At 43.9% G+C, this 26,570-nt stretch overlaps 2 protein-coding genes across 8 annotated transcripts in view; both read right to left on the bottom strand.

The window, feature by feature from the left end:
- Positions 1–288: 288 nt before the first annotated feature.
- On the bottom strand, positions 289–10,912 carry mki67 (marker of proliferation Ki-67). Of its 3 annotated transcripts, none has more exons than XM_047608669.1 (16): positions 10,752–10,912; positions 10,076–10,178; positions 9,181–9,262; positions 8,925–9,040; positions 7,800–7,869; positions 7,619–7,694; positions 6,694–7,341; positions 6,363–6,595; positions 5,736–6,279; positions 5,406–5,524; positions 4,973–5,150; positions 4,740–4,883; positions 3,661–4,628; positions 3,356–3,395; positions 2,472–3,047; positions 289–2,232 (listed from the first exon to the last, which is right to left on the bottom strand). In XM_047608669.1, exons 2-16 carry the CDS (start codon positions 10,162–10,164, stop codon positions 554–556), a joined length of 5,562 nt encoding a protein of 1,853 aa, XP_047464625.1. In that variant the 5' UTR covers positions 10,165–10,178; positions 10,752–10,912; the 3' UTR covers positions 289–553. The 3 variants fall into 3 exon arrangements, with proteins under 3 accessions (XP_047464625.1, XP_047464624.1, XP_047464623.1); XM_047608668.1 differs by having other exon boundaries at positions 289–2,229; positions 3,356–3,398; XM_047608667.1 differs by having other exon boundaries at positions 3,356–3,398.
- Positions 10,913–12,551: 1,639 nt separating this feature from the next.
- The window catches only part of raraa (retinoic acid receptor, alpha a), a 139,754-nt gene continuing 125,735 nt past the window's right edge, over positions 12,552–26,570 (bottom strand). For 4 of the 5 annotated variants that reach the window (XM_047608220.1, XM_047608221.1, XM_047608222.1 and 1 more), the window contains 6 exons: positions 21,667–21,808; positions 16,228–16,388; positions 15,949–16,125; positions 15,651–15,855; positions 15,293–15,451; positions 12,552–15,120 (listed from right to left, as the gene is read on the bottom strand). In XM_047608220.1, coding sequence (XP_047464176.1) covers positions 14,924–15,120; positions 15,293–15,451; positions 15,651–15,855; positions 15,949–16,125; positions 16,228–16,388; positions 21,667–21,808 — 1,041 coding nt within the window. In that variant the 3' untranslated portion in view covers positions 12,552–14,923. The remainder of the gene's footprint in view (positions 15,121–15,292; positions 15,452–15,650; positions 15,856–15,948; positions 16,126–16,227; positions 16,389–21,666; positions 21,809–26,570) is intronic. The other variant, XM_047608219.1, reaches the window with a different exon arrangement.

The following is a 26,570-nucleotide window of genomic DNA, read 5'->3' on the forward strand; positions in this document are numbered from 1 at the left end:
CATGGACGATAAGAATCCTTTTAATCAATAAAGTGGAATATAGTAGAACCAAACCTGCATACCAGGAAGATGGTCAAAACCATGACCCATCCTAATCCATTAACCAGCTCACTTGTCCATTTTTATAAGGTGGCTATTTTATATACTCCAGCAAGTGCTATGAAAGTGACCCAGTTACTCTCACTAAGAGCATCTCTAGGTTTGTTAAACTCATTACAGTAATAGTGTTAATATTAATCTCACATTTAAGACATTAAGAAAAAAAGAAAGAAAAAAATCACAGCAATCTTTCCACAAAAGTAAAAAATTTAATCATTTTTTTTCCTCGCCATAAAAATATGCAGAATTTGTGAATAACATACAACTTGTCACAACATTAAAGATTAAAATAAGATTCCCTGCTGTACTGGGGTAAAAAGAAAAAAATAACAGTGCTTAATTTTCAGTCTATAAAACTTGTTAAGACAATGGCCACAATCTAAAAAATGACAAAGTACAAAAAACAAGTTTAAAAGGACAGAACATAACTGAATAAGAATTTATACAACAGCTTTTATTTCTTTGCTGATCTGCCTCGTCTGGTTTTTGGCTGCGTTTCAGCTTCAGCCTCTTTCTGAAGGACCACCTTGCTTGTGGATGCTGTGTTCACATCAGCCTTTGCTCCTCTCCTGGCTCTTTTGACAGGCTGAGCTTCGACAACTTCATCTGAGAGATCCTCCTCTTCAGGTTTGTGAGCACCCTTCAACACTTTTTTGCTTTCAGCACCAGCTTGGTCCTCAAGTTTCGACTTCCTACCACGAACCGTCTTGACAGGTGTCACTTTTGGAATCTCAACGACATCCATGTCCAGCTTCCACTTGACAGATTTTTTGGACATTTTTGTATCTTCGACAACAGCAGTGCTGGACTCTTCAGAGGGATTTGTCTCATCACTGGTCACCGTGGCCTCACCTGGTTTGGGCTTTGCAGCTGCCCGTCTCCCTCTTTTTGCTGGTTCAGCTGGAGCAGAAACAGGCTCTGATACTGGGACTGTGGATTCTGTACTGGTCTCCTCAACAGGAAGAGCTGCACCTCGACGTGCTCTCTTGGCTGGAACGGCTTGTGAAGCCTCAGCTTTCCCCCTCCTTGCCTTGCTAGACTTAGGGGTGGGAGCGGCAGACTCTTCATTTTGTTTCTCTTCGGTCTCCACTTCATTTTCAGGCATTTCTGCAACTTGCTTTCCTCTCCTAACCCGTTTGGGTTTGTCAGTGGAGCTGGCCTGAGTGGGGTTGTCTTGGACCTCAGTGGATTCAACAAGAGTTACACTCTCAGTGTCTACTTTTGCCTTTCGTCCTCTCCTAGGCTTCAGAGCCACAGTAGCCTCTTCACTCATCACTGGTTCAGCAAGTGCTTCTGCCACCTCTGGAACTACCACTTCAATGGCAGGGACTTCTTCAACTGGTTCAACGCGGTCTTGCTCAGGTTTTCTTGTTCTCCTTGATGTTTTAACAGGCTGCTGGGATTCAGTAGTCTTCTTATCGTCATCCATCTTTTCTTCTTCTTGTCTGGCATTTTTTCCTCTTCGTGCCCTAACTGGAGCCCGAGACTGCTTCTTGGTCTCCTCAACTACATCTTCTGCGGTCACATTTTGTTCCACAGGATCAGGACTCGTCTTTCTGCCGCTTCTGGGTTTTCCTGGAGTGGGCTGCTGAGGATGAGAACTTTCCACAAGATGTTCCTCACTCACTGCATCATTTTCTTCTGCCTCTGGTTGCACTGGTTCAACAAGTGTTTGCTTAGTTTTCCTCCCTCTAAGTGGTTTCACGACAGCCTCTTCTGTTGGGGGGACAGAATCAGCGTCGACTTGACTCTTTATCAGAGATGTCTGTGCACTCACAGCTTCGGAGGAGATCTCGGTCATCGGTTGGGTTTCAACAGCAGGTGTGTCAGAGGAGCTTTCTTGAGACTTTGCGTTCCTGGTTCTTGTCCGTTTAACAGCTGGAGGTGCAGAGGCTTCCACTTTCTTCCCCCTTCTTCCTCTTGCTGGTGCAGGGATGGCAGGTTCTTCAGAGTGTTCTGCAGCCTCCTGTTTATCCTCAGCGTCTTTAGATTCCACCCGTTTAGCTCTTTGGCCTCTAACAGATTTCTTCTCAACCGTCTCCACAACTGGTGTACGCTCAGTTTCATGAGCCTGGACAACTGTTTCCATGGCATCAGGTACATCAGTTTCACTTGGCAACACCTGCTCATCTGCTTTTAAAATGAAAGAGATGAAGAAGAAAGGTTACTTTATCATCTGTGAAATAACTGGTCAGTAAATACTGTACATTTGTCACAAATTTACAAGAACAAAGAGAGAACTGTTATAGTACGGCACTTTCATCATCAATTATGTTATAATAGCAGCTTTTGACCCAACTACATGCAGTCTAAATATTTAAGTGGCTTCTATTCAAACCAACACGGGGAGAAAAAAAAAAAAAATTACACACCTTTTGTTACATCAGTTTGGGGAATTTCTTGCTCCTCTGATGCAGTTTGTTTAGGTTTGGGTGTTCTACCACGCTTGGGCTTCAGCACAGCCTTCTCTTTGGGTGCTGCACTGTCATTTTCTTTTTGGTCGACATCAACTGGAGGGATCTGGTCACTCTGAAGTTCCACAGCCATGTCAGTTTCGATGGCAACCTCCTGATCAGTGGCTTTTTTAGCATTTCTTCCTCTTTTCAGTTTAGGAGCAACTTTGGACGGCTGAGCAGGACTTTCTTCCACAGCGATCTCCACATCCACACTTTCAGCGCTCTTCGCATTTCTGCCTCTTGTTGTTTGTTTAACAGCAGGTAGAGCTGTAGCTTCAGTTTTCTTTCCCCTTCTTCCTCTGACTGGCACAGAGAGGACGGTATTTTGAGAGGGTTCCGGTGCCTCTTCTTTATCCTGAGTTGCTTTTGCTCTTCTGCCTCGAACGGATTTCTTCTCTTGGGTAGAAACCGCTTCCGTGGCTTGTGATGTTGCATTATTATCTTGTTTACTTGGCACCTCCAAGTGGTCATTAATGACAACTTCACTGGTTTCTAAAATGAGAAAAGGAAACCAGTTAGGGCTCGTTTTAGACATTTAAATATTTGCAAAATGTTTCAGATTCCATTTTAAATGCTTTGAAGTTATGTTTGTGGATTCATGCCAGGTGAAATTAAGTAGTGTAGAGAACCTGAACAGCCTACATGTCATTTATGTGCCTTGGTTCTTTCAGCCTGCCCTCAAACATCTTTTAAGAACAATCACTTTAATATTGTAACAATTTGAACTAAAACAACTGAAAAGATGACTATTAGCATGCAGACCATTTGCACAAGAATTATTCCTATTAGACTTGACCAACCTTTCTCCACAGCTGCTGCACCATCCATTTGCAATTCATCCTGCTGAATAGATAAAAACATTTTAGTATGTACATGAATCTCATTTAAAAGTTTGATTAAGAAGAATCTAACAAAGTTAAGTCAGTGGCTTTTGACAAATCAAAACAAATTATTAAACCACTGATTTTGGTTTCTTGAAAAATTTGTGAGCCACTCATGTTACTTTTTGTAATCTATGTCTTCCATCATGTGAAAATGTTTACAAGACAAATACCAACTCTGACTGGACTATTTGTTTAGCAGTTTATGCAAGTGCGCCCATTACCTTGTCCGTCTCCTGTTGTCCTGTGGCAACAGTCAACGGCTCCTCCATGAGTTCTTGAAGGCCTTCAAAGTCATCCACTGGAGCATTTCCCCTCACTCTTGGTGATTTCATGAGTCTCTTAAGACCAAAGTTCTGCTCGACAGGTTGTCCTTTCACTCTTGGAGTTCTCATCAGCCTCTTCACTTCAACCATATCTTCAACTGGAGCAGTCTTCTCCTTGGGTGTTCCGATTTTCTTAATATCTGTAAGACATACTGTCGGAGAGATCACTTTAGCCAGGTCTTCAGATTCTTTGACACGTGCTGGTGTGTCCAGGAGTTCCTTAACAGCATCTGCATTCACATCACTGGCTTCTGTGGCTTTGGGAGTTTTCTGAAGTTCTCCTTGAAGGTCTTCAAGGGATTCAGCCCCTTGCTTTGGAGTCTTGAACATTCTCTTCACTCCAGTCAGGCACTCCTGTGGTTCAGGCTTCAGTTTGGGAGTTTTCAGAAGTTTGCCTCTGATGTCCTCTAAAGGTTCGGTCTTCTGTCTTGGAGTTTTCATGATCCTCTTCACTCCAGACAGGCACTCCTGTGGTTCGGCTTTCTGTTTGGGAGTTTTGAGAAGTCTGCCTCTGATGTCCTCTAAAGGTTCGGTCTTCTGTCTTGGAGTTTTCATGATCCTCTTCACTCCTGTGAGGCACTCCCGTTGTTCAGCTTTCTGTTTAGGAGTTTTCAAACTCTTCTCTCTCAAGTCTTCAACTGGCCCAGATTTCTGTCTTGGGGTCTTCTGTTTGGGGGTTGTTACGGAGATGGTCTTCAAATCCACGCTCTGCTGTTCATTAGATTCAGAATGACTCTCTAAGGCAGAGACGTCACCGACAAAACTGGACTCTTGATTTTCATTAAGAAGGCGCTGGACTGCCTCACTATTGTATCTTCTGTCTTTGATTGTAGATGCAACACTCAGTGGAGAAACTATCATTTCACCTGTGAAATAAGTCATATTTTTCAGTTTATACCAGTGACTGAACACATCTACTCTAACACTCTCTTAGAGATGTAGCAAAATACACACGTCATGCTAAGCGAGACGTTTACCTGTCTCCTCGGGCGTGTTCAGGACAGATGGTTCGATCACAGATGTGCCCTGAGCTCCAGCTGGTGTCTTTGTGGCACTGCTCTGACCGATTAAAGATCTCCTCTTTCTTTCATTTACAGGGGTTTTAAACATTTCAGGAATGCCTGAAAACACAATGTAAGCACATACAAAGCTCAAGTACACATTATGTAACAAGTGGTCCCCTGTGTTGTAATGGAAAAGGGGTAGTTACCAGTTAAGTCCTCATCCATCTTCATGTTCTTCTTGTAGAGTGCAGCATTCATGACAACCCTTGGTGCAGCGCCAGTTGGATGTGTAACCGTTTGTTTGTGAGCTCTACCCACAACGATGGTAACAGGTGAATCTGCATGTCCAGTGCTCATGTGGCCCTTGAGTTTTCTTGCAGGTGTCTGGGGGAGTGAGAAAGACGTGGTCTTCAATAGTTAATAACCATCTCAAAAAAAGTTGCAAGAAATTGCACAGTGTAGTACAAAGCACATTTAAAACACAATGTAGCACATTCATTAAAATAAAGAGTTTAGTCATTATAAAGGCAAGTCACACTGATGGAAAAACTTAATTCAACAAAAAGACTCACATTGCTACAAGACTAAAAATTATATTCAGCTGTAAAGGCTCCTTGCAATTGTTACATCTTGTTTTACCTGTGTTTTGGATGCTGCCTTCTTCATGGTCTTCTGGATGACCTTTTTTTTAGCTGGAGGAGCAACAGCTTGAGTCTTAGTTTGGCCAAACTTTACTATTTCTGCCCAGGAATTCATGACTGGAAGGAAACAAGTGAGAAAAAAAAAATAGTCAGACATTAATCCAATCATGGAATCTCTATAAATGTACACTATAGCTTATTCTGCTTAACACACACTCCATTGACAACATTGGCAATGCTTGGACTAAGCAGACCAGCTTTAGACTGAAAGTTCAACAAAGACAAGGTAACATTAATAATTTGAACAGCATTTCAGGTATTAACGTACCCTTCATAGAGGCCCGTGATATGCCACTTCTTCTGCACATTACTTTTACCGCACTCTTGGAAATACTCGGAGTCTTCCGTGTGGCGCTCTTCATGCTCTTCCTCCTGATAGGTATTTTAGGGGTAACGGTGTGTGAAGGCACCTGGTCAGGGACAGCGTCGATGTCTACAGTTGGAGATGGTGTACTGATTCGTGACACAGAGAAGCGCCCTTGCACCGTGGGGGTCTGGGCTCCTGATCTCAAGGGAGTTTTAGCTGGTGTTGAAGTTTTGGATTTTGGGGACTTCTTCGCAGGTGATGCTGCTGCTTTGGGAGAAGGGGTCTTGGATTTTGGGGACTTCTTTGCAGGTGATGTTGCTGCTTTGGGAGATGGGGTCTTGGATTTTGGGGACTTCTTTGCAGGTGATGCTGCTTTGGGAGATGGAGATCTAGATTTTGCTACTTTTTTTCCTGACGTTGGAGTCTTTGGAGAAGCAGCCTTAGCACTTGATGACTTCTTGGGGGACGGGGTCCTCTTCTTTCCAGGAATATCTTGGTCAAGCTCCTATGAAAACAAGACATATCTTAAATAATAGAAACTGTAATATTATAGCAATTATAATACTAAATTAAATGACCCAGTCTTACCCTTATAAAGCCAATGACAGATGCTCGTCTAAGCAGTGACTGTTTGTGTCGGGCGAGAGACAAGCTTCTCCGTGGGGTGGCCCCCTTGCGCAATGGAGAATCAGGAGGCAGTCGTTTGTCAAATAACTCTGGACTCAGCTGGCCTCCAAATGAAACCCGTTTCCTCTTCATCTGTTGTGTAATCAGGTCTGTTCCAAGTTCCCCGCTTTTACGTTTCTTGGATATTTCTTTCACTAAGAAAAAGAAATATACATTAATATCAATCTAACATTAATTATTATGTTAAATAGTTGTGTTTTATTAATTACTGGAGAAAAACTAGCAGTAAAACCTTTATCAGCTTTTCCTGAATTCCTTGGTGATGTCCTTTGGCGTTGCTCTGTTTTGGGAGCAGACATCGCTTGTTCTTCTTGATCCTTAGCCATTGCAGATTTGGCTGGTGTGACTTCTGTTGACCGCTTTCTCATTGGTGACTTAGGTGACTGAGCAGAAATGTGCTCAATAACCTCACTCACAGTAAATTTCTGTGGTGTTCCGCTGATTCTCTTTTGAGGTATGCTTGCTTCTTCTGCTCTGAGTGCAACCATCTCAGTAGAAGGGACCTGGATGGACTTTCTCTGCTTCTTCACTGACCCTGGGGTTCCACCATTTTTACCCTCGACTTCAGCAAAGACACTGGGATAACCCTTCTTGGGAGTGCCTTTTTCTTCTGTACAAGTGACAGGCTTTAAATCATTCTTCCTGACTAAACCAACTTGTGGAGTACCAAACCTTGAGGTAGGTGTCTGAAGCTGACTAGAAGAAGACTTCCATGGGGTCTTGACATCCAGAGATTTTTTGATCATTTGATACAGATCATTGAACGGTGAGTTGGTCTTGCTTTGCAGCAAGCTATCATCATTCTTGGACTCCAACTCCAAAGTTTTCTCCAGGGATCGCTGGATGTTGTCACTGTTAGCTCCATCTTTAAGATGAGGATCTTTTATAAAAATAGATAAAAGTTAGTACACTTGCTACTTGAAATAAAGCTGAAATAAAGCTGTATTAGATTCGAGTAATTAAATTAACATATATAAAACTGTATAAATATACATTCAATAGATGCACATCTGTGCAATATTCATAAATCATGTTAATTGTACACTACCATTAGCTTTAGTCACAGATCAGGTTCATTCTCAGTTATACATTTGCCACTGTCTGCTGGAAGCCATAGAAAATATTGATTCAGAAAAACATGTATTATACTAATTCACCTGCAGATACTTCAGAGATCCTCTTGTCCCCAGTTTCAACAATGGGAGTATCACACACTTGCTGATGTTGAAGAACCTAGATACATAAAACACTCCTGTTACGTACATAAAATACACTAATTCATTGGAAGTGTATGAACCTTGGAGAAGAGCAGTGATAAAATAGGAATAATTCAATTACTTTGAGTTTTTCTGTTTTGCCTCCTACAGAAGACCTCTTCTTTGGTGTGGGTGCTGGAGGGTACTCAAACCTGAAATGATTGTAAGTAACAATATGTAACCAGGAATAAAAAAAATTATCAGAGCAGGAAGATAGCAACTTTTCCACTGCATCGAGTACATACACTTTTGAAATGCATACTGATAGAAAAATAGTAGGGTTAGTAAAGAGGTTGTATTCATTCATAAATAAGTGCCTTGTTTCTGTAGAGAACCAATCAGTTCAAGGAGAGTTCAGGAAGTCAGGGGACTTGGTGTCATTTCAAAGTAGTTATGCCCTCATTCCAGAGAAGGGATAACCTGTTTTTAGGTAGCATGACGTGTATTCAAGATAACCCACTATTGTGTATAAATACTGTTTAATTTTTCTGTGTTGTGTGAGATTATGTGCACTGCTGGAGTAAAGAGACGCCGACTTCAAGATCCTCATTGCAAGAGTGGCAATTTCCTTTTTCATACCACTGTTCACCATTTTTTATTTATTTTAAAAGCAGTTTAATTTTGCATATATAATATATAATAAATTTGACCATCGTGATATCTTAAATCAGATCAATTATTAAGGATTTACTTGTGTTGCTAAAAGTAACAACAAATACTTACTAAAAGCATAACAGCAGTTCCAGGGTGTATTTTATACATGTTATTAGTTTTGTTCTCTTAATCCCCATTTATACGGATTAGTTTTAACTGAGGACATCATGTTTGACAAAGAGAATTACACCATTTTATCTGTGTTTCATGTGGCACATTTGCACAGGATTAAAAACAGCTGTACTCAAATTTACTATCCAGGATTATGTCATCTCTGCTACTTTCCACTTCACTACATGTCAGACGAAATATCCTACATTTCATAGATCTACACTTTCACACAGCTTTAGTTACTTTACAAATTCTGAGATATATATATATACACATACACACACACACATACATACACAAATTACAGACATGGCCTATTCGCACAGAATTAGTGCCATTAAATTCAGGACAAATACACTCAGGGTGATCAATGAAACTAAGCAAGAACAAAGCAATGAGGTAAAAATAATATCAGAATAGTGTGGTTAATGATAACACTCACCTGAAAGAACGGTCAATAACAGTTATTACATCTCCATGTTTCAAACGGTCAGACTGTTGCAAAACCTCTCCATTGACAAGTGTTGGATTCACCGAGCTCAAATTTGTCAAAATGACCTGGGAGATAGAGCAGAATCCGTATCAGTCAAATCTGTCCAGGTTAAGATTTCCTCGGTAAATTCTGATATTATTTAAGCAATGACACTTATACGGTCGAAAAAATTAACACTGCGATTTAATGGCAAGTTTGTGGTCACCTCTTTATTTTCATTCAAGTCAATTCTGCAATGCTCCTTGGAGACTTGAGGAAGCTGAATGCGAATATCACAGTCAGGCATCCTGTAAGAATACAAACAAAGAAATGTGTCAACAAGTGTAATGTCACCATGTTTAATTTGAACTAGTGGTTCTTCATAAGATTATGAATCACATGTGTCAAATTGTAAAATTTTGAGTCAATTTTAGAATATTTATTTAGAATAAAGTTACAGCATGAACAGAAACTCATACATGCAAGTTGCCAGTTCATTATGAGCGTATTCTAATAAAACTATTCTGAACTAAATCTTAGCTCTGTGACACTTATAATGTGTCAGAAACGAGGCAATTCAACTGCGTTATTTTGGAGGGTGACGTTTGTGATGCTGTTAAACTGGGTCAGATAAAACAGTATTACTGCTACTTAACCTAGTCCACTAACAAAATGGGGATGGAAAAAAATATTAACACGTGTCAGCACAACACATCAAAATCAGAAGTACTACAAACCACATCCTCCAGATAGAAAACACGAACGAATAAACTGATTTTTTAAATAAATGCTGAAACCCAAAATCTTCACGAATACATAGTCGTGTGTACCTAATGAACTGGCATGTTAGTGTACGTGTGTATGCTAGCATGTGAGCCGACGTATGTGGTGACGTCAGCAGACGGAGGCCCTCCCCCAAACTCAAAGGTTCTACATCAACTCTCAGTTCAACATGAGGCTACACATTGTAAACGTTAACATGACATGTGCACGATTTGTGTCCAGGTTAAAAATCGACTGCAGTTAAAGATGAAACAAGACAATTTTAAGTTTGAATCTTAAAATCTGGAATACACAACAAATTCACATGATATCCACTAAAAGCGTTTTTATGGTCTCACCTTCCAAACAAGCATGATGCAGTGAGAGGGAATTCAGTCCCATCTCCTCCGTTCCTCTTAATCACCACTATTTTCCCATGCAAAGGCATTTTTGCAGTGTTACCTGTGAACATCGGGGAACACGCAAGTGTCAAACTGTGCGGAGTTGAAATGCGACGTCCATTAGACGTCAGGTCAGCTTTTAATTTAACGTTTAATTTTTAAAAAGCACAGCACTTCGTCGTTAGAAAGAAGCATTTCGGCGACATGAAAAAAAATTAGCATGTGCGACTATATAAACATGTTTTCTATGTTTAACATTTCATTTTCAGGTATCTGGCGTTAGTTGTTTGGCACCGTTCAGCTATTTAAATGTCGTTTAGCTCAAACTATGTTCTTAACTTTGTGCAGAGTTTAAGTAATTCGACGTTTTATTTTACCAACTCAAATCAGAAGAACGGTGCTCGTAAGTTAAAATACAGCTGACATACCACGTGTAATGTGGACTTCATTGTAATATTGCCAGAGTTTAGGGCAGAGACTCGCTAGAAACTGCTCTTTAAAACGCTGTACGTTGTTAGAGAGGATTCATCTAAAGCCGAGTTTAAACGTTAAACCTAAGCTGTCGTCACCGTCACTATTACAAAACTAAACGGCGTTAAATGGTAGCTGCGCGTTCAGAATACCGTAGTCTTACCTAAAAATCCGTTCAAAGATGCGTCGACGCTTGACAATCCATAAACATAAACTTTGATGTGACGAAGATAATTTTTACTTTAACAGCATGTCACACTAACTTACCGACCACTGCTAACTAACGTAAGTAAGCTACCCTGAAGTCGACCCTTGTTGTCTCTCGTCTGTCCCAGAGAGGTGCCGAGGTATTACTCCGCCGAACTACACGAACACGCAGTAACTCTTTAAAAATACTTTGACTAGCGACGGTTTTGGGCAGTAGTCTACATATCATTTAGGCTTTCTGTGCTTTTAAAGTTTTATTCGACTCTACGAAATAAATTTACCACAGGGTTACACCAAAGGGACTATTTTGTTTACAAGTGTGGCGCAACAATTTCACTTCGACGTGGAGAAGGTAATTTGAAAAAATTTGAAATCCCGCGCGAAGGATTTTGATTGGTCGTGACGTCATTCTCCCGGTTAGAGGGCGGAGCATGATACCGGCAGTGCTCGGTGCCATTGGACAGAATGGTTGTCAATGGCACAGGTAACACTGCTTACCATATTAATCCACATTTACATGTGGATTAATATGATATCTAAATCATTATTAATATTTTTAATTGTTACTCATGGTCAGAAAATATTTTCACACACGTTTTGAGAGAAGAGCAGAACAGCAATTAACACAATGAATAGGGGTTGAATTAAATGGCTTGTTTAATCTGTCACTATAGGGTTCCATTAATTTTCTTAGTCACGCAGCTTTTCCTGCAATAAAATGTCGAGGTTTTAGCAAATTATGTTTACAGACACTGACTTATGTACATATTCTAGTTTGTTAGGAAATAATTCATTAAGCTCCAACCATATGTAGTCCAGAGTGCGCAATTTGTTTCGTTGTCTATTTACGTCTAGGGCACACCCATAGTCATAAATCTCGTACATACAAAAGATATATATACATATACACGCTTTAAAACAAATTTAGAACATGTTCATGAAGATTTTACTGCCAATTTAAATCTATGCTGTTAAACTTTTACATATATGTAAATGTCACATTTAAGAGTTTTTCTAACACATCATCACATAATGCTGATTCAACTCATCTGTATATATTGCAGCTTACTAAATGTAAATGGTCTTTTATATTTAGTGCTTTTCTACATATTGGTAACCTATGATCTTTACAGTCACAACTGGGCGCATCATTCATTCACACAACAATGCAGAGCAGTAGGAGCCACTCAGGGTTCAGTGTCTTGCTCAAGGACACTTTGATGTGTGGTCCACACTGGGAGTCAACCCGCTCCACCTGCTGAGCCACAGCCACCACAAGTAGCAAAACAAGTTCAAACAAGTGTTTGAAAAGAAGAACTAAGCCACAATAGATGTGTGTGGAACTGTTCTTGAACATATTCTTCCACTGAATAAAATTAATGTTGCAGATAAAGTTGGGAAGAAAAAAAATCTTACACCCTTATGTTTCTGGACAATTCAAGTGGACAGCATCACTTTGCACAAGTCAAAAAAGGTATATTCTGATTAATGTCTTGTATGTCACGTGAGAACAGGCATCACTGATCACAGATTTTATTTGGTTTTCATGTAAACAGTTAAATTTGAGTCTTTAACTAAAATAGTGTTAACAGTGTTCGAGTAATTCTTCTCACTGCCAGAAGAGGGAGCTAAAACTTCAATACTTCGCACAGGCTTCAAACCTTTAAGGAAGTCATTGCTTTTCCCTCATGCGTCTTCTTCAAGACACCCCTGCAGAAGGAAACGCAAAGAATGACACACGAACAACACAAACACATTTAATTATTAAATGTTGGTTTTATTTTTTTAATCTTTTTTTGTTGTTTTTTCTTTTGTTTTTTTTTTCAAAGTCGCTTGATAATCTTGACAAAATTGCAACAATTTCCATACTTCTCAAACTGACGTTGTGTCTGTTGCTATTCCAGATTAGCTGTGGAGGGAAACATTGTGCGCTGTTCTGGACAGGTTAAGTCCTAAATGATGAAAGCAGCTTTGACCGTACAAATAAAAAGTACACATGAACGACCCAGAGAGACTCCGCACTGGCATCCTATGTTGTAACGCTGAGCGACCGGTGGGGGGGAAGGGATGGGGGTGGTCTGGTTTTTTCTTTTTTTCTTTTCTTTGTCAGTGTCTCTCTGCGCAGGTCCTGGTCTGCCAGGCCTAACAAAAGTGAGTGATTGAAGAAAACATTGAGGGGCTCAGTAGCAGAAGTGTGTGTGTGTGTGTGTATATGTGTGTGTACATGTGCATCTGTGATTGGAGGCTTGAGGGGGTGCAGCACAGAACATTTACAAATAACAGGCCAAGCACACAAAATGATTCCTTCCTGAGACATTGGTGTGTGTGTACAGTAAAGATGGTTTCATGGTGAAGGCGTTTTGGTGTAAAGTGAGTCACAGGGCGCAAGGTTACTCAAGGTCAAACATTTTCTTCTACCACAGGTTGGTAGGGGGAGATAAATCTGTGGAGATTTAGCTGACGGACATCACGTTTGGGACCTTCGCTCGCCTGACAGAGTAAGAGGGACCAATACAAGCTAGTCTTCTCGCATCCACTACAGACTGATCCATACAGAGAGGACTGAGAGTTGCCTGTGTTTTTTATCCGAAGTGTGTGTACACCAGTCTTTGCATTTTAAACTCTCTGCGACGCTCAGCTGCTGCAGCTCCACCGCCACGCAGCCAGATGGCGGCGAACTCACCCTTTCCAGAAACACCTTCTCTCTTTCTGCTACATGGCCCAAAAAAAGCTATGCCCCGACAGGAGTGCTACTTTGTTATCTACTGTACATATAAAACATGTTTTAAAAATGAAAGGGGCAAAAAGGTTTGAAGTCGTTTGTGAAAGCCACATTCTGAACAGCCAGTGATTGGTGAAGGGTCTGTCCGCTATTTAGTAGGACACAAAAAACATGAAAGAACTTCCTTCAGTAAAATGTGCTCAAAATGTCTTTTTTTTTTTCTTGAATCACAAACCTATAAACAAAACACATAAAAGGTATTTAAAAAAAAAAAAAAAAATCAAGTGAAGCCTAAAACTCTTCATAGTTTTAAAGAAATGAATACAGCTTATATACAGAAACTCAAAGGCTACTTAAAATACACCTTAATAATGAATCTTCATTAATTTGATTTCTTTTGAAAGGACCGGTGACCATATCATACAACCAAGTTCATACAATCATTTTTTTCCATTTTCTTGGAAGAAGAAAAAAAAAACAAAGAATAAAGGAAAACAAATCCAACCTGGAATAGTAGGTGATATTCATTGCGACTTGTTTTCTGTGCACATTTGTGTATGTGTGTGTGTGTGTGTATCTGTTTGTGTTGGCGTGTGTAGATTGGGAGAGAAATTTCAACACGTTTTGTTAATTAGAATAATGTACAAATGTGAAACTTAAACGTCTCTCTCAATACTCTCGATGGGTAAGAAAAGATTCAAATGGTGAAGGAGTACAACAATTTCTAATCTCAGCTCAGAAAACACGTCCTCATTTCAACCTGCCATTCTGCTCTGGACATGTCAATCACAATAGTTCCTTAATTTTTCTATATATATTTATATATCTTTTGTACGAAATCTGTTTTTTGAAATTGGAAAAAGAGAAAAGACCCAAAGTCTTTGAGGAGTGGGGTCTTTTGACGAGTCCCAAAGTTGCAGTCTGCCTCAGAGAACAACAACAAAAAAAAAGTGTCTGGTGTTTGTCAAGTCAGTCTGTGTTCATTGTCCTTGTCCGTGTATCCGTCCCACTGCGCCCCACCGATTCTCAGTTTCATTCAAAACCGGTCTCCGCTGCATCCGCGTTAGTTTCCGTCAGTCTTTTTCGAGAAAGGTGGGGGAGGGGAGGAAGAAGGAGGAGGAGTTATCAGCAGTGTTTACGGTGTGGTATCTCAGAGGCATCCTGTTAACCCCGGCCTGCTCCGGCTTCACCTCCCCTCACACCTGGACAGTGTTCCAGCCAGAGTGAGGCAAGGCCGATCAGGAGATGGGGTTCGAGTTGTAGGAGAGGAGAAGGTTGGCTCTGCCAGTCTCCTGTGTTCAGCAGTTAGGGTCAAGGCCCACCTCCTTCGCCCCTCCCCTTTTTTCGAACATCGAGGGAGGAGACAGAGAGCAACGTGGAAACGAAAATAAAAAGGTGGGCCGTTACTACGGCGATTGTGTGGCTGGACTGCTTTGGGCAGAGCTTGGGGACAGACTGGGGCTGCAGCTGCCTGGGGGAGCACCGCTGGGCCGGCTGCCCGCCGCCCCGCTTTCCAGGCCTTCTGAGTTCTCCAGCATCTCCTGGATGAGCGGCGGCATGGAGCCGGGGATCTCCATCTTCAGCGTGATGACACGCTCCGCTCCTGTAGAGAGTCGAAGAGGAACCAGAGTTACACCTCATGTATTTATTCTGTTATCTTATTTTATTTTGATGCAAGAGATGCAGGAAATAAAGGAATGCTAAATATTTTAAGGTGGAAACTAAACCGTCAACTGAACAACTGATTAATCCACTAATCCAAGTGTGCTACGGACCTTTAGCGCTGATGCTTCTCAGATCAGTGATCTTCATCAGCATCTTAGGGAACATATGTGGTTTGTGGGGCCTCCTCTTCCTTACATAAATCTTCAACGCCTCTAGAAGAGGCTCCTGCAGGACATCCACCTTATCTGCCTCTTCCAAGTCCTGGCGATCTGTGGGAAAATACAAGAAACAGAAAAAAAATGTGTCAATACTCACAGTCAGCCAGTAGGTGGTGTCTAAACTACAATCCAAAGATAACACTGTCTTTGATTCCCTTTCAGACAAGAACCTTTCCAAAGGCTTTCAAGGCTTTTTCATAACTTCCTTTGCCCAGTAACGTGACAGGGGATTTTAGGGGACATTTCATACCTCCACACAGCAAACAGATGGCGCTAAGCAGCCCCGTCTCAGCATCGTCCATCTCCAGGGGAAGGAGCTGGTTGGCAAAGGCAAACACCAGGTCAGTGAGGGGACCGAAGCCGGCGTTGTGCATCTGGGTCCGATTTAGCGTGAGTCCATCTGAGAAAGTCATGGTGTCTTGCTCCGGGGTGTAGCGCGTGCAGATCCGCAGTATCTGTGGACATCGGAGGCACGACGGGTGGTTAAGATGTGAACCCACGACTTAAAAAGAACATATCTGTAGGTTACGTTTGGAGAACTTTAGTACCAGGATGTCCAGACAGGCGGCCTTGAGGAGAGTGATCTGGTCGGCAATGGTGAGCGTTGTGAAGCCGGGCAGCTGCTTAGCGAACTCCACCGTCTTTATGATGCACTTGGTGGAGAGTTCACTGAACTTGTCCCACAGGTCCACGTCCAGAGATACGCGTCGTTCTGAGCTGTTAGTCTGTCAAGACGAGAGAAAATGAGAATTTCAGGTCAATTTCATTATAAATACTGCTGAAAATCCCTTGCCCCCAATAAATACACAAATCTTCATGGTACTGACTGTAGTGTATTTGCCCAGCTGGCAGAGAGAGGGGAAAGTCTCCTGATGCGCCTTGCGAACCCTGTCGATCATCTGCTCGGTGTCAGGACTCAACACGTAGCTCTCTGTACACTCCTGCTTCTTCTCATCCTTTTTCTTCTTGTTCCGGTCGTTCCTCACTGCTACAGGGGGAACAGAGACACCAGGGTTAGCATAAAAAAAAAAACGGAAATGTTTCGGTGAAGGGAAAAACAGTTTAAAGAACTACGGGCGTTAGCTTAGTGTGTCGTGAAACATTTCATCAAAACCACTGATATTTAGACCCGCTGCCGTGTGGTGTGCGTTTTAGGCAGCCCATTACACAGGCTGAATAGCTCATGTCACGTTTTAAAACCTCCCGACACCACCTCGAGGTAAACTGAGATCGAGATCAAAGGCAAAAGTCCTGAGCAGGAAGGATGTTGCGTCCGCGGCAAACAGCAGCGCCAGCCACATCTTGCCTCATCCCAAGATAAATGTTACGAGACAGCTCCATCCAGAGAGGGCTATGGTAATGGAGACTGAGGAAAGAAAAAAAACCTTGAAATAATCCACTGTCGTTTCCCTCTGGGCGATCTAGCTGAGAGTAGTGTGCTCACCCCAAATGACAAAAAACACTAGGCGGGGGTGTTTAGCATTGGAATCCCATTACAAGCTCAATCCATTTCTCCTAGCCCATCCACACTGGGGTGCAGTTTAGCTGTGACTAGGTTTGTGTGTGCATGTGTGTGTGTGTGTGTGTGTTGAGGCTGGGGGGGTGGACAGGGTGAGATGGGGTGCCAGTTGATAAATAGTGGTGGGGGATGGAGCTATCCATAAGGCTGACAAATTGCCATAGCTTTCATTAGGGGTCCCGGCTAATCTAATAACATAATATGACAAATATCCTGCCTCTAATGGTTTTAAAAGGGCTCGGCTGCAGCGCTCATACTGGAATAAAACCTTCCAGCAATCTCTCTCTTACTCCCTCCCTCCATTGGTTATACAACGCATTCTCTCCTTTCCGTCCTCTCAGTTTGTTTCATTCTCAGCCGATGCACTGCCCTTCCCTAAATTGCATTCTTCGGTTTTAAATCATCCTCCGTCCCTAAACTCGTCTCTATCGGTCCTCCAATCTCTACCTCCCCTCGAGGTGCGCGCGTTTCCCACATCCACTGACCTGAGATCAGATTTTCCTTGTCTTAATCCTAACCTTGACCATTAAGGGCGAGAACGCTCGGGCTGATGGGAGATCAGTGTCTTTGACAGAGGGGCCTGGCCCGAGGCCAAGGAGGGGAAGCACTACTCTGTGCTGATGCTCATTCATCAGCCCACAGACAGGCCTCCCTGCCTGGGAGGAACATGAGGGGACGCAGGAAGGCGGGGGCCAGGAGTCTGATCCTGCATTGTGTTATCTCTGTGCAGTCCTGGTCGCAACGAGAAGCGAAGAGGACCCCGCAGTGACAACGCTAATGGCACGATTTTACAGTGTGTACAGGTGCTCGTGTGGTACATATGCGGTGCTCATCGCAGTCACCGAAACATTTGTATCTACAGAAGAAAGCAGTCAATGACTACCTTTATATGAATGGTTTTTTGAAAGCCTGATTAAAATATTTCTCAATCACAACATACGTCTATTTTATTCATTTATGAGACGACGTGCTCTGTATGTCATTTGACTTCCTTTATTGACAAAACCGGACCCACGTTTTAAATGGTGCTGCCCACATCGATTCGGGCTCCTTGTTCATATTTTCAAACTCCCGTCCTTCCTGGAGACTTGTCGTGTCACCTGATCTCCACCCCATGTGGTGCAAACAAGAGCAAGATGTTCTTTCTCTGCGCTTGGGCTTATTCCAGAGGATCATATCAAGTGTTTACACGGTTATTAAATTCTGATTGAGCCTGTTCTAGTTGATGTAGTTACATAAGACGTTTTTATTCTGATTGGATATTATTCTGATTATCAGTGGAAATATGACGTCTGCGTAAACTTGGACGACGGCGCATCTCAAATGATACAATATGTCACAATGAGACAGATTTCTAAATCATGTCAGGGAAAACAAGACGGACAATAATGTGCTTTTTTTACTTTAATGACTTAATTGTTGCTGGCAGACTCCCTGATTAACGACCATCAGCTTTGGAGGCTGGTTGCGTAAAGCCGTAGAAGGCCACTGAACATATTTGGGCCAGCCCCGCTTGTGGGGATGATTGGGAATCTGTGTCCTCTTTGCCACGAGGGGTGGGGGGGGGGTGGGGGGCTGCAACACAGTCAATGTCCAATTAATTCACAAATAAAAGTGGGGCATCCCTAGTGCCCAGACATTACCCGCACTGACAAATTGGCAGCACAATCATAAGCCGCACAACACAATTTAATGAAGTCATTAAAGAACTATTAGGCACGACTGGCGATCTGTCATGGCGAATTGCCACATGCAATAACTTGGGGGAGGAGGCCTGTGGTGGGGGGGGGGGGGGGGGGGGGGGCGCAAATGAAAGAAATACTGCCTTTCTTTTTTATTGTGTGTGCGTGTGTGTGTGTGTGGACACAAATGTGCATTTCATGTTTGTGTGCGTGTCAGCTTCAAGCAATGCATCATTCAAAATGTATTATGATAATATGAATGCTAATGGGGCAACTTGCATCCTGGATTGTTTGCAGTTACGTGCTCATTGCATAAAAATGATTTACAAGAGCTGGTGTGTTACATGCACAGAATACTGCGAGAGCGCGCACGCGCGCACACACACACACACACACAGAGCCGTCATTCAATCATTCCTTCCCATAGTGGATTTCAGCTGCAGTGTGCACTTAATAGACAATTTCTGTGCCATGGTGTGTATGCATTTGTGTGTGTGTTTGTGTACAAGACAGAGAGAGGTGGGCAGACAGGGATAATTCGTGTGAGGAAAATTAAAGCGCTGGCAGCTCGTCCATCACACAGATTAAATTCAATGGAAAGATAAAAATGTCAATGTTCCCCCTGCTCCTGCTGCTCGCAGCGCAGAGCCAACATCGACAGTGATGAAACTTTCCCCCTCGCTCTGTCCTCCCGCCCCTCTCCCCCCTCCCTCCTCCCCCTCCTCCCCCATGCTCCTCTCTCAACTCTAGATTTTCATTCTCACTCACACTGGGTTCAATACTCTCCGTTCTCACAGCCTTCATCTTTCTCCACTATCGTTCCTCTCTGGCTGATGTTATCTAACCCCCCCCATTTGTGCTGTTCTCCATCATCCTGCGCTTCATCTTATTTTACTTTTATTACTTTTTTTTCTATCGCCGAATAACACCTTCCTCGAGGAAAATGTGGGCGATAACTTTGTGAGTCTGACAAAAAAGAGAGAGAGGGGGGGGGGGGGGGGGTTAGGGGGGGTGGGGGGCAATGAGGGATTAAGGCTGCTCTGAACTCTAACATAAACACAGTAAAGAGGATGTGCAACTGAACTGAATGTCCATGACGGAAAAAGACACTTATTCAGCAGAGGGAGTTTTCATAATACTTGTAATTTTAAACCAGAATAGAATCTGAAACTTTTTTTTTTGCTTTATTTGATATGGATAGACTTTGGCCAGATTTAGCAGGTTTCTTTCAACCACACATTGTCCCGATGTGTTTTTTTTTTTTTGTGGGGAGGGGGGGTCTTGTAATCCTCCACCTTCTCCAGAACCCTCCCCTCTCTTTCTGATGCCGTCTTGCTTGGCACCGCCACCTGGCAGCAGGCCTGGCACTGTCGTCTGGAGCTGTCCGCCGGCAGACGCAAGGTCACCCAGACGTCCCCAGACGTCCCCGGACGCCAGCGGGGGGTCCGGCTTCTCTGCGTGCGCGCTGGTCTAAGTGGAGCTGTCCGAGCGCATTCCTGCTAAAGGCGTTCTTATTCGGAGCGGTTTGTGTTTGTCACCTTTGCATGCGCATAATTTGTGCATGAAATTATGCAAAGGCGAGCGTTTTGAAGACTGCTAGCGTTTCCGCTGCCTGTGTCAGAGTCCCTGCAGGCCACAGATGGCCAGCCTCTCCCTCCTCACCAGCCCAGACCAGTTTCACCGGCCAAAGTCACCGCTGTGGCCACAAGACGAGCAGTCTGCGCACTCTGCAGAAAATGACCACAGTCTGAAAAATGTCTTATTATCGAACCAAAAGAGGCTGAGCAAAGGCCGACGAAAATCTATAAATGTGCAGCAAAAATTCCAACCTTGAGTCCATTCAGAAGAGCCCTCTCTCACCTGTTCTCTCTTGCGTAGTACTGCCTTTTCGACACTAGATGGCTCTCCAACCCCAGTCTACACCCGCATCGCGTGCCATGTGCCCGTGTGTGCGCATGTGTGTAAAAGAGCTGGCTGCTGTGATCCTTCTAACCATGATTAATGGCCCCATTCAAAGGTAAGGAGCTCAGAGGATAACTTCTTTTACTGTAAGCCACAGTGCTGTGGCATGGGGAACACTCCCTGCACTTGCTGTACCAGAAAGATGAGGTAAATAGCGCTGGGAAGACAACAGGCACAGAGAGATGGAGCAATGGAGGTTGTATGCATGAGAGGGGAGGGGTGGTACAATCCTTTATTTTCATATATTAGTGATAAATGCCCCATTACATATCATTAAACCGTATTTACCAGAGCCAAAACATCCCACAGACACTCTGTAGTAATGTGTAAAATAGCGGTAAGCGTGCGTGTGTAACAGTGTCTGTCATGGGATCTGGTTGATAACCCCGCCGGCCTCCGACTTCTTTGCGGTCGCACCTCTCGCAATTACTTTATCAAGTCTGACTGTCTGCGTGCGTGTGTGCACGAGTGTGTGCGTTCACACAGCCCTCGGGGTGCAATGATGGGAGCAGACGCCTGCTCTTTCACTCTCGGCAGGTGAGAACATATTCATCACACGGGCCTGCCAAGGCTGGCGACACCCTGACTGTTACTGCCAGCCTGCATCACGGACGCCCTTTGTCTCGCCGGATATTCTTTTTCAAAATAAGCCCCCCCTCCCCGCAAAAAAAAAAAACAAAAAAAACAAAAATCAACTAACAGGGTGACAGTAAATATTTAATAGCATCCACTTAGATTTGATTTTACCCTCTGTTTTGGTAAACGCCAAACACCGGAGAACGTCCTCGTTTAAACAACCACCCAATGAGAACATTATGAAATAATGACATCGAATTAGATTGGACGATACTGGGCAGATTAATAATAAAAAAAGAGCCAACATTCCCGGCCAAGTCCCTGCCAAAGCTCTGTGCATCAATAGCAAATGCTTATGCAGTGCTCGCTGCGGAACAAATGTCAACAAATTCTCGACTTAAGGCTTCCTGCGGGGCTAACAATCACTCTAACCCCGCCAGGATTAAAGAACTATGATGAGATCTGTGCCTGACCCCGAAAGCCCTGTGGGAGCACGGCATTATGGGTAGCAGTATTTTTATACTTACACTCCTTAGACATCCCGACTTCCAGGCACTTCTGCAACCGACAGTACTGGCAGCGGTTGCGGGTGACTTTGTTGATGATGCAGTTCTTCTCCCGGTGACAAGTGTACACCATGTTCTTCTGGATGCTTCTCCGAAAGAAGCCCTGTGTGATAAAAGAGCGACAGGGGGAGGGGGGCAATGAGTGGAGGGAACAAGCGCTGCCGGTGAGAAGATGACTCAACGTGAGCAAAAAGTAGTAACTAATTAAATCACGTAGCAATGTATAACATCATGCATGCTGCCTCCGTTTAGGGTCATTTTTAATAGTAAAAAACACACCATTGTTGTTTGTTGAAAGGCCTTAAACTACCGGACAGATCAGACCTGGAAGGCTTCAATCCGTGTCATAATCTGGACGGGGACTAATACTCTGTGAACCGCCACCGTCTCGTGAGGCTACCACCTGCTAAGTCCACTTGAGACACACAAACACAAAAAGGCTTTTGGAGATGTTTCAAGTCTGCTAGCTTTAGGGGCAAAGGGAACGGGGTTACTGGGTGTCACATCAGCGCAGCCTAGTTTAGACAGCCAGAAATAAGCAATTCTAGATCCAGGCCAAGCGTATATTATTAGAGGCGGAGAGAGAGAGAGACGGGTAGAGAGAGACCAAATGTTTAAAGCTGTTGTGTAGTAAAGATGAGGAATCCCGAGCTTCAAATCCAGCCCGGTCAAAACATAAAATAATACACCCGAAAATGTAGCTTATGAGACACGGAGCGAACTATAATGAGATCCTTTCTGGACACTAGGCTGAAAGGGAAGAGGTTTTTGGGAGACAAACGATGTTTTGACTGCACAAAAGCAAGACAGAAAATCTCTTCCTCCAGATTGATCCAGCACCCGGCACCAGCTCACTAATAATTTAGACTGTCTAGCTGTGAAGGCTAAGAGTAGCTCTAGACGGCTCGGAATATTAGCCTCGAAACCAACTGGTAAGAAAACGAAAACGATGGAAAAATGGTCTGATTTGAAAGGAAAATTTGACTAAATTTTAAATGCGAGTCAACATTAAAAATCAGTTAAAAAGCCACGCATTACAACTTATATTGTGGTTAATTCCATGCAGCCCCGTAAAATCAGCATTAACCTCTGCGGCCTTATTGCTTTAACATCCCTTGTGTGTCAAAAACATTAAAAGAGATTAATGCAAATCAGGCACAACTGAGAGAGCACTCCGCAAGCAGGGCAGTGGACAAACATAATACAGGTCAGTGTCGGTATTGACGTGACACGGCGGGACATGCGCTATGCTTTGGTGGGTGGGAGGGACCAGATCAGAGAGGGAGGGAGGGGGGAGTGAGCCGGGGCGGAGCACACTGAGGCAGCGAAGCTACCAGGGAGCCCAGTCCCACGCAGACGGATTAGCCGTGCTAGCCGACAGATGGCCGGTGGACTAAGCCCGCAATTTGTCCTTCTCGGATCACCAGCCTCTTCTCACATCTCCCGTCCACCACCGCAGAGCGGAAGTGATTCAGGCTTCTGATGAACTACGAAGAGGAAGTGTGCACGCTTTGTTGTCTGTTTGAGCAAGGCATTACCAGCGAGGTCCACGGTGCCAACAGCACGTGATGCACTCGCTGGTTTCCAGCTACAAGAGGAAGTGTTTTAATGTTCAGAAAGTTGGCTCAAGTAACCTTGACTGCGTTTTCCTTGTAAAAGTCTCACATCACCTAAAGGGCTTTATTGTAGGAAAAGCATATTTTTTTTACAAGCAACCTAGATTAAATATAAATTTCCTTGCAGCCTTTCCAGCGTAGAAAAAGCAGACGCTTCCACAAGACGAGTTATAGAAAATAAACTAGCTTCGCTCGCTAACTTTATTTCTAACTGCTGATGCCGAGAAATAAGTCGGCGCTCTTTGTGCGCGCTCGTATCATGTCCTCTTTGATCCAACGGTGCCCCAACCCTGACCCCCGTGTCACCAGGGGATTGACCCATTCCCTCCTGACACCATGAGGTCAGGTGCCCTCGACAGCACCACCTGATTGGCTGTCGCCGCTGGCTCGTGCCCACTCATTGGTTCCTCCCCCACCCTCCTTCTTCTTTTGGGAGTCATCGCTTCCCTCGGCCCTTAAGCCTCTTTTTGTATCACCGCTTAATCCAGCCGGCGACAAGAGTCCTCAGCGGGCCTGTCAGCCACCCTGCAGCGCTCAGAGGAGACGAGAGCTGCAGCGAGAGCGACGCGAACAGCACAATCGGTGATCGCGTGCATTATGCGCTGATACACGCACAGCTGTCTACCTAGCGTGTGTTTTGAGAAGTTTACGAGCGCGTTCCACTTAGCGAGTGTGAGGAAATGCTTTATTAAGATGGAAGTAACTGGAGCCCGGGGTTTGCGAGTTCACAGGGAAGCACAGGAATCCTCTCCAACGTGACTTTCACACTGTGCTCAGATTAAGAGTGCATTCCCAGCCTCCTACTGCGACTGTGCGCGTGCGAATGCGTGCGTGCCTGCGACCCTGCCTCCATTACTAAGCGGCCTTTGCTGCCACGCTAACATTAATCAATGCATACAGCGCGCTTGGTCAGGCTGTCATCCGAAAAACGCAGCAAACAGGGGACGTCCACGCATGAAGCAGAGGTCGGGGCGTTTCGGAAAACACGGCCGTCGCCTCCTCCCCCCGGTTGCACTGGATACCGAGAAGAGTGATTGCTGCTCTGCACTCCATGCCTCCGAGACAAAAACACAAACATGAGGGGGCGGCCATGCATTTTTAATGTTTAAGTGTTAATATCTTCAGGGGAAAAGAAGTGCAATCCCAGTAAGTATGTGCAGGCGGTGAAAGTTAAACAACAAACGAAACGAGCTGTCTCCAAGTAGCAGAGCTCCGCATCCCCCTCCCGCTTCCTCAGTTCACTGCAGCCCCCAGGAAACGCCTTTGTAGTTTGGCACGCTGCAGCAAAAGCCGACGCTGCTAACCCTCAACTTACCCCGGTCTCAGATGAGACATCATATACGTTCACATGCCTGTAGTGTTGAATTATTAAGCACGCCGTGCCAAGTCATCTTCTCTGAAGTCGGAGATACAGAACAGGCATCCTGAATTTTTCAAATTAGCACTGCAGCTATTGAGGGGGCGGGCAGCTGATTGCGGAGCTAGCGATATTTTTGACTTTTTAAGCCAACATTCCTGATGATTATAATAATACTCGTCAGCTGAATGCTTGTGTTACCGGGAATTTTCCTAGACTGGAGCACGGAGCCGGACAAGACAAACTTTTGTTTTGTAGTCGCGCTGTTCGACATAATAAGGATCTCATTTAGAACCAGTTCGATCATGTCGCATCAAGCCTGAGATCATCATCAACAGCTGCCTAAAACAAACAGCGTTTCCTCTGTAGTTAGTCAATATATCCTGTAATGAACTCGGTCAGCTATTGTCCCCGGTTAACAATCAAACCAACCTCTGCCAGCACACGGGGAACTAGTTACAGTCAGCTCAGAACACGGCTCATTTTAAAAGCCTCTATCATAACCGACCTGCAGTGGTTTGACGTTCCAAGGAGGCGAAGAGCCTGTCAACTGATGGAGAAAACCTGTGTAATAAGTTATTGTCGCACATAATATTCATATGTGTTGGCTGGCGAACTGAATATCAATTATTAAGTGCAGAAAAGCCTCAAGCACTTTCACCCAATTTCTGCGCCGTCAGAGAGAACACGCTGCAAACCACTAAGCAGAAATTACTCATGTCTGCAGCTTTGTCATTTGCCCGCCCCGTGTGTTCACCTAACATTAGCAAGTGTCAGGTTGTGTGTGTAGTTCTAAATAGAAAGGAACCTGAGAACCAGAGTGAACGTTTTACGGCTTCGCTCGATGACGTAAACAAACCCGCTTCAACATCTCTAGTTTTTACTCCGGTACTGATAGATGTGTAGATGTAGATTCGAATGAATGACCGTTCACTTTGGCTACATCAGCGGTTAACAGTCTGCTGAAATGCAGATGACAACTTTAGTTCGGCGCTACCACCGTTTCTGCATGAGGCAGCCTGAGGTGTGTTCGACACTCAACACTCACCGCAGCGCGGCCATACCTCTAGACACACACACTTCCAGGCGCTATGATTTATCATCCTATTACTTATAATCCCATTTAATCAGCGCGTATAAGACAATGGGGAGCCGTTTAAAATGAAAACATTAAAAAAAGATTAAGACTTCAAATAGCCGCAGAGTTGCTGCACCGCTTTCGCGTTCCAAGTCGGTGCTTAATACGTGCAAACACCTCAGGAAAATTGCTACCATCCACCGCGAACGGGGCTACAGTCACGACTCACACGGCCGCTTACGTCCCGCTGCACCAACCGCCGGTCGTGAGAGAGGCTGAGGCGGATAAAAACCGGACAACCTACAACAAACAGCGCACCACGAGCTGGAGCACGGCACAGAATAACTTAATAAACATCGAAGCTTTGAGGGTGTCTCATGGCCAAATCTCCTACATGTGCTAAACAGCACTGAACATTAAACTGCGCTTAGAAACACTAGTTTATAAACAACATACTGCATTCTCTTTGTAAACACTGACACAGCCACGCTTTTTATGCCTGGATCAGGGTTGCAGCAAGCAGTTATTTTCATTGCCAGGAATTTGTATTAAAAACTTTGTAAAGTTACATCCAACCGACCAGTCGCAAACGCCACGGCTTCTCCCCCGGCAGGGTGGAACCATCTAATCTGAGGCGCTTTTTACTTGGAATTTGTGTAAAAGCAGCGCAGTAAACAGCAGTTTGTTTGGCCCTTGATGGATCACACAGAGGGTTTGTTAAGAGGTTACATGTGTATATGTGTGTGGCACACTCCTCTCTTTCCTATTCTCTCCTCCCTCTGTGCATTCTTCGCTAACTCGTCCTTCCCCCCCG

Source organism: Mugil cephalus, chromosome 16 (assembly GCF_022458985.1).
Source record: "Mugil cephalus isolate CIBA_MC_2020 chromosome 16, CIBA_Mcephalus_1.1, whole genome shotgun sequence".
Classification (NCBI taxonomy): Eukaryota; Metazoa; Chordata; class Actinopteri; order Mugiliformes; family Mugilidae; genus Mugil; species Mugil cephalus.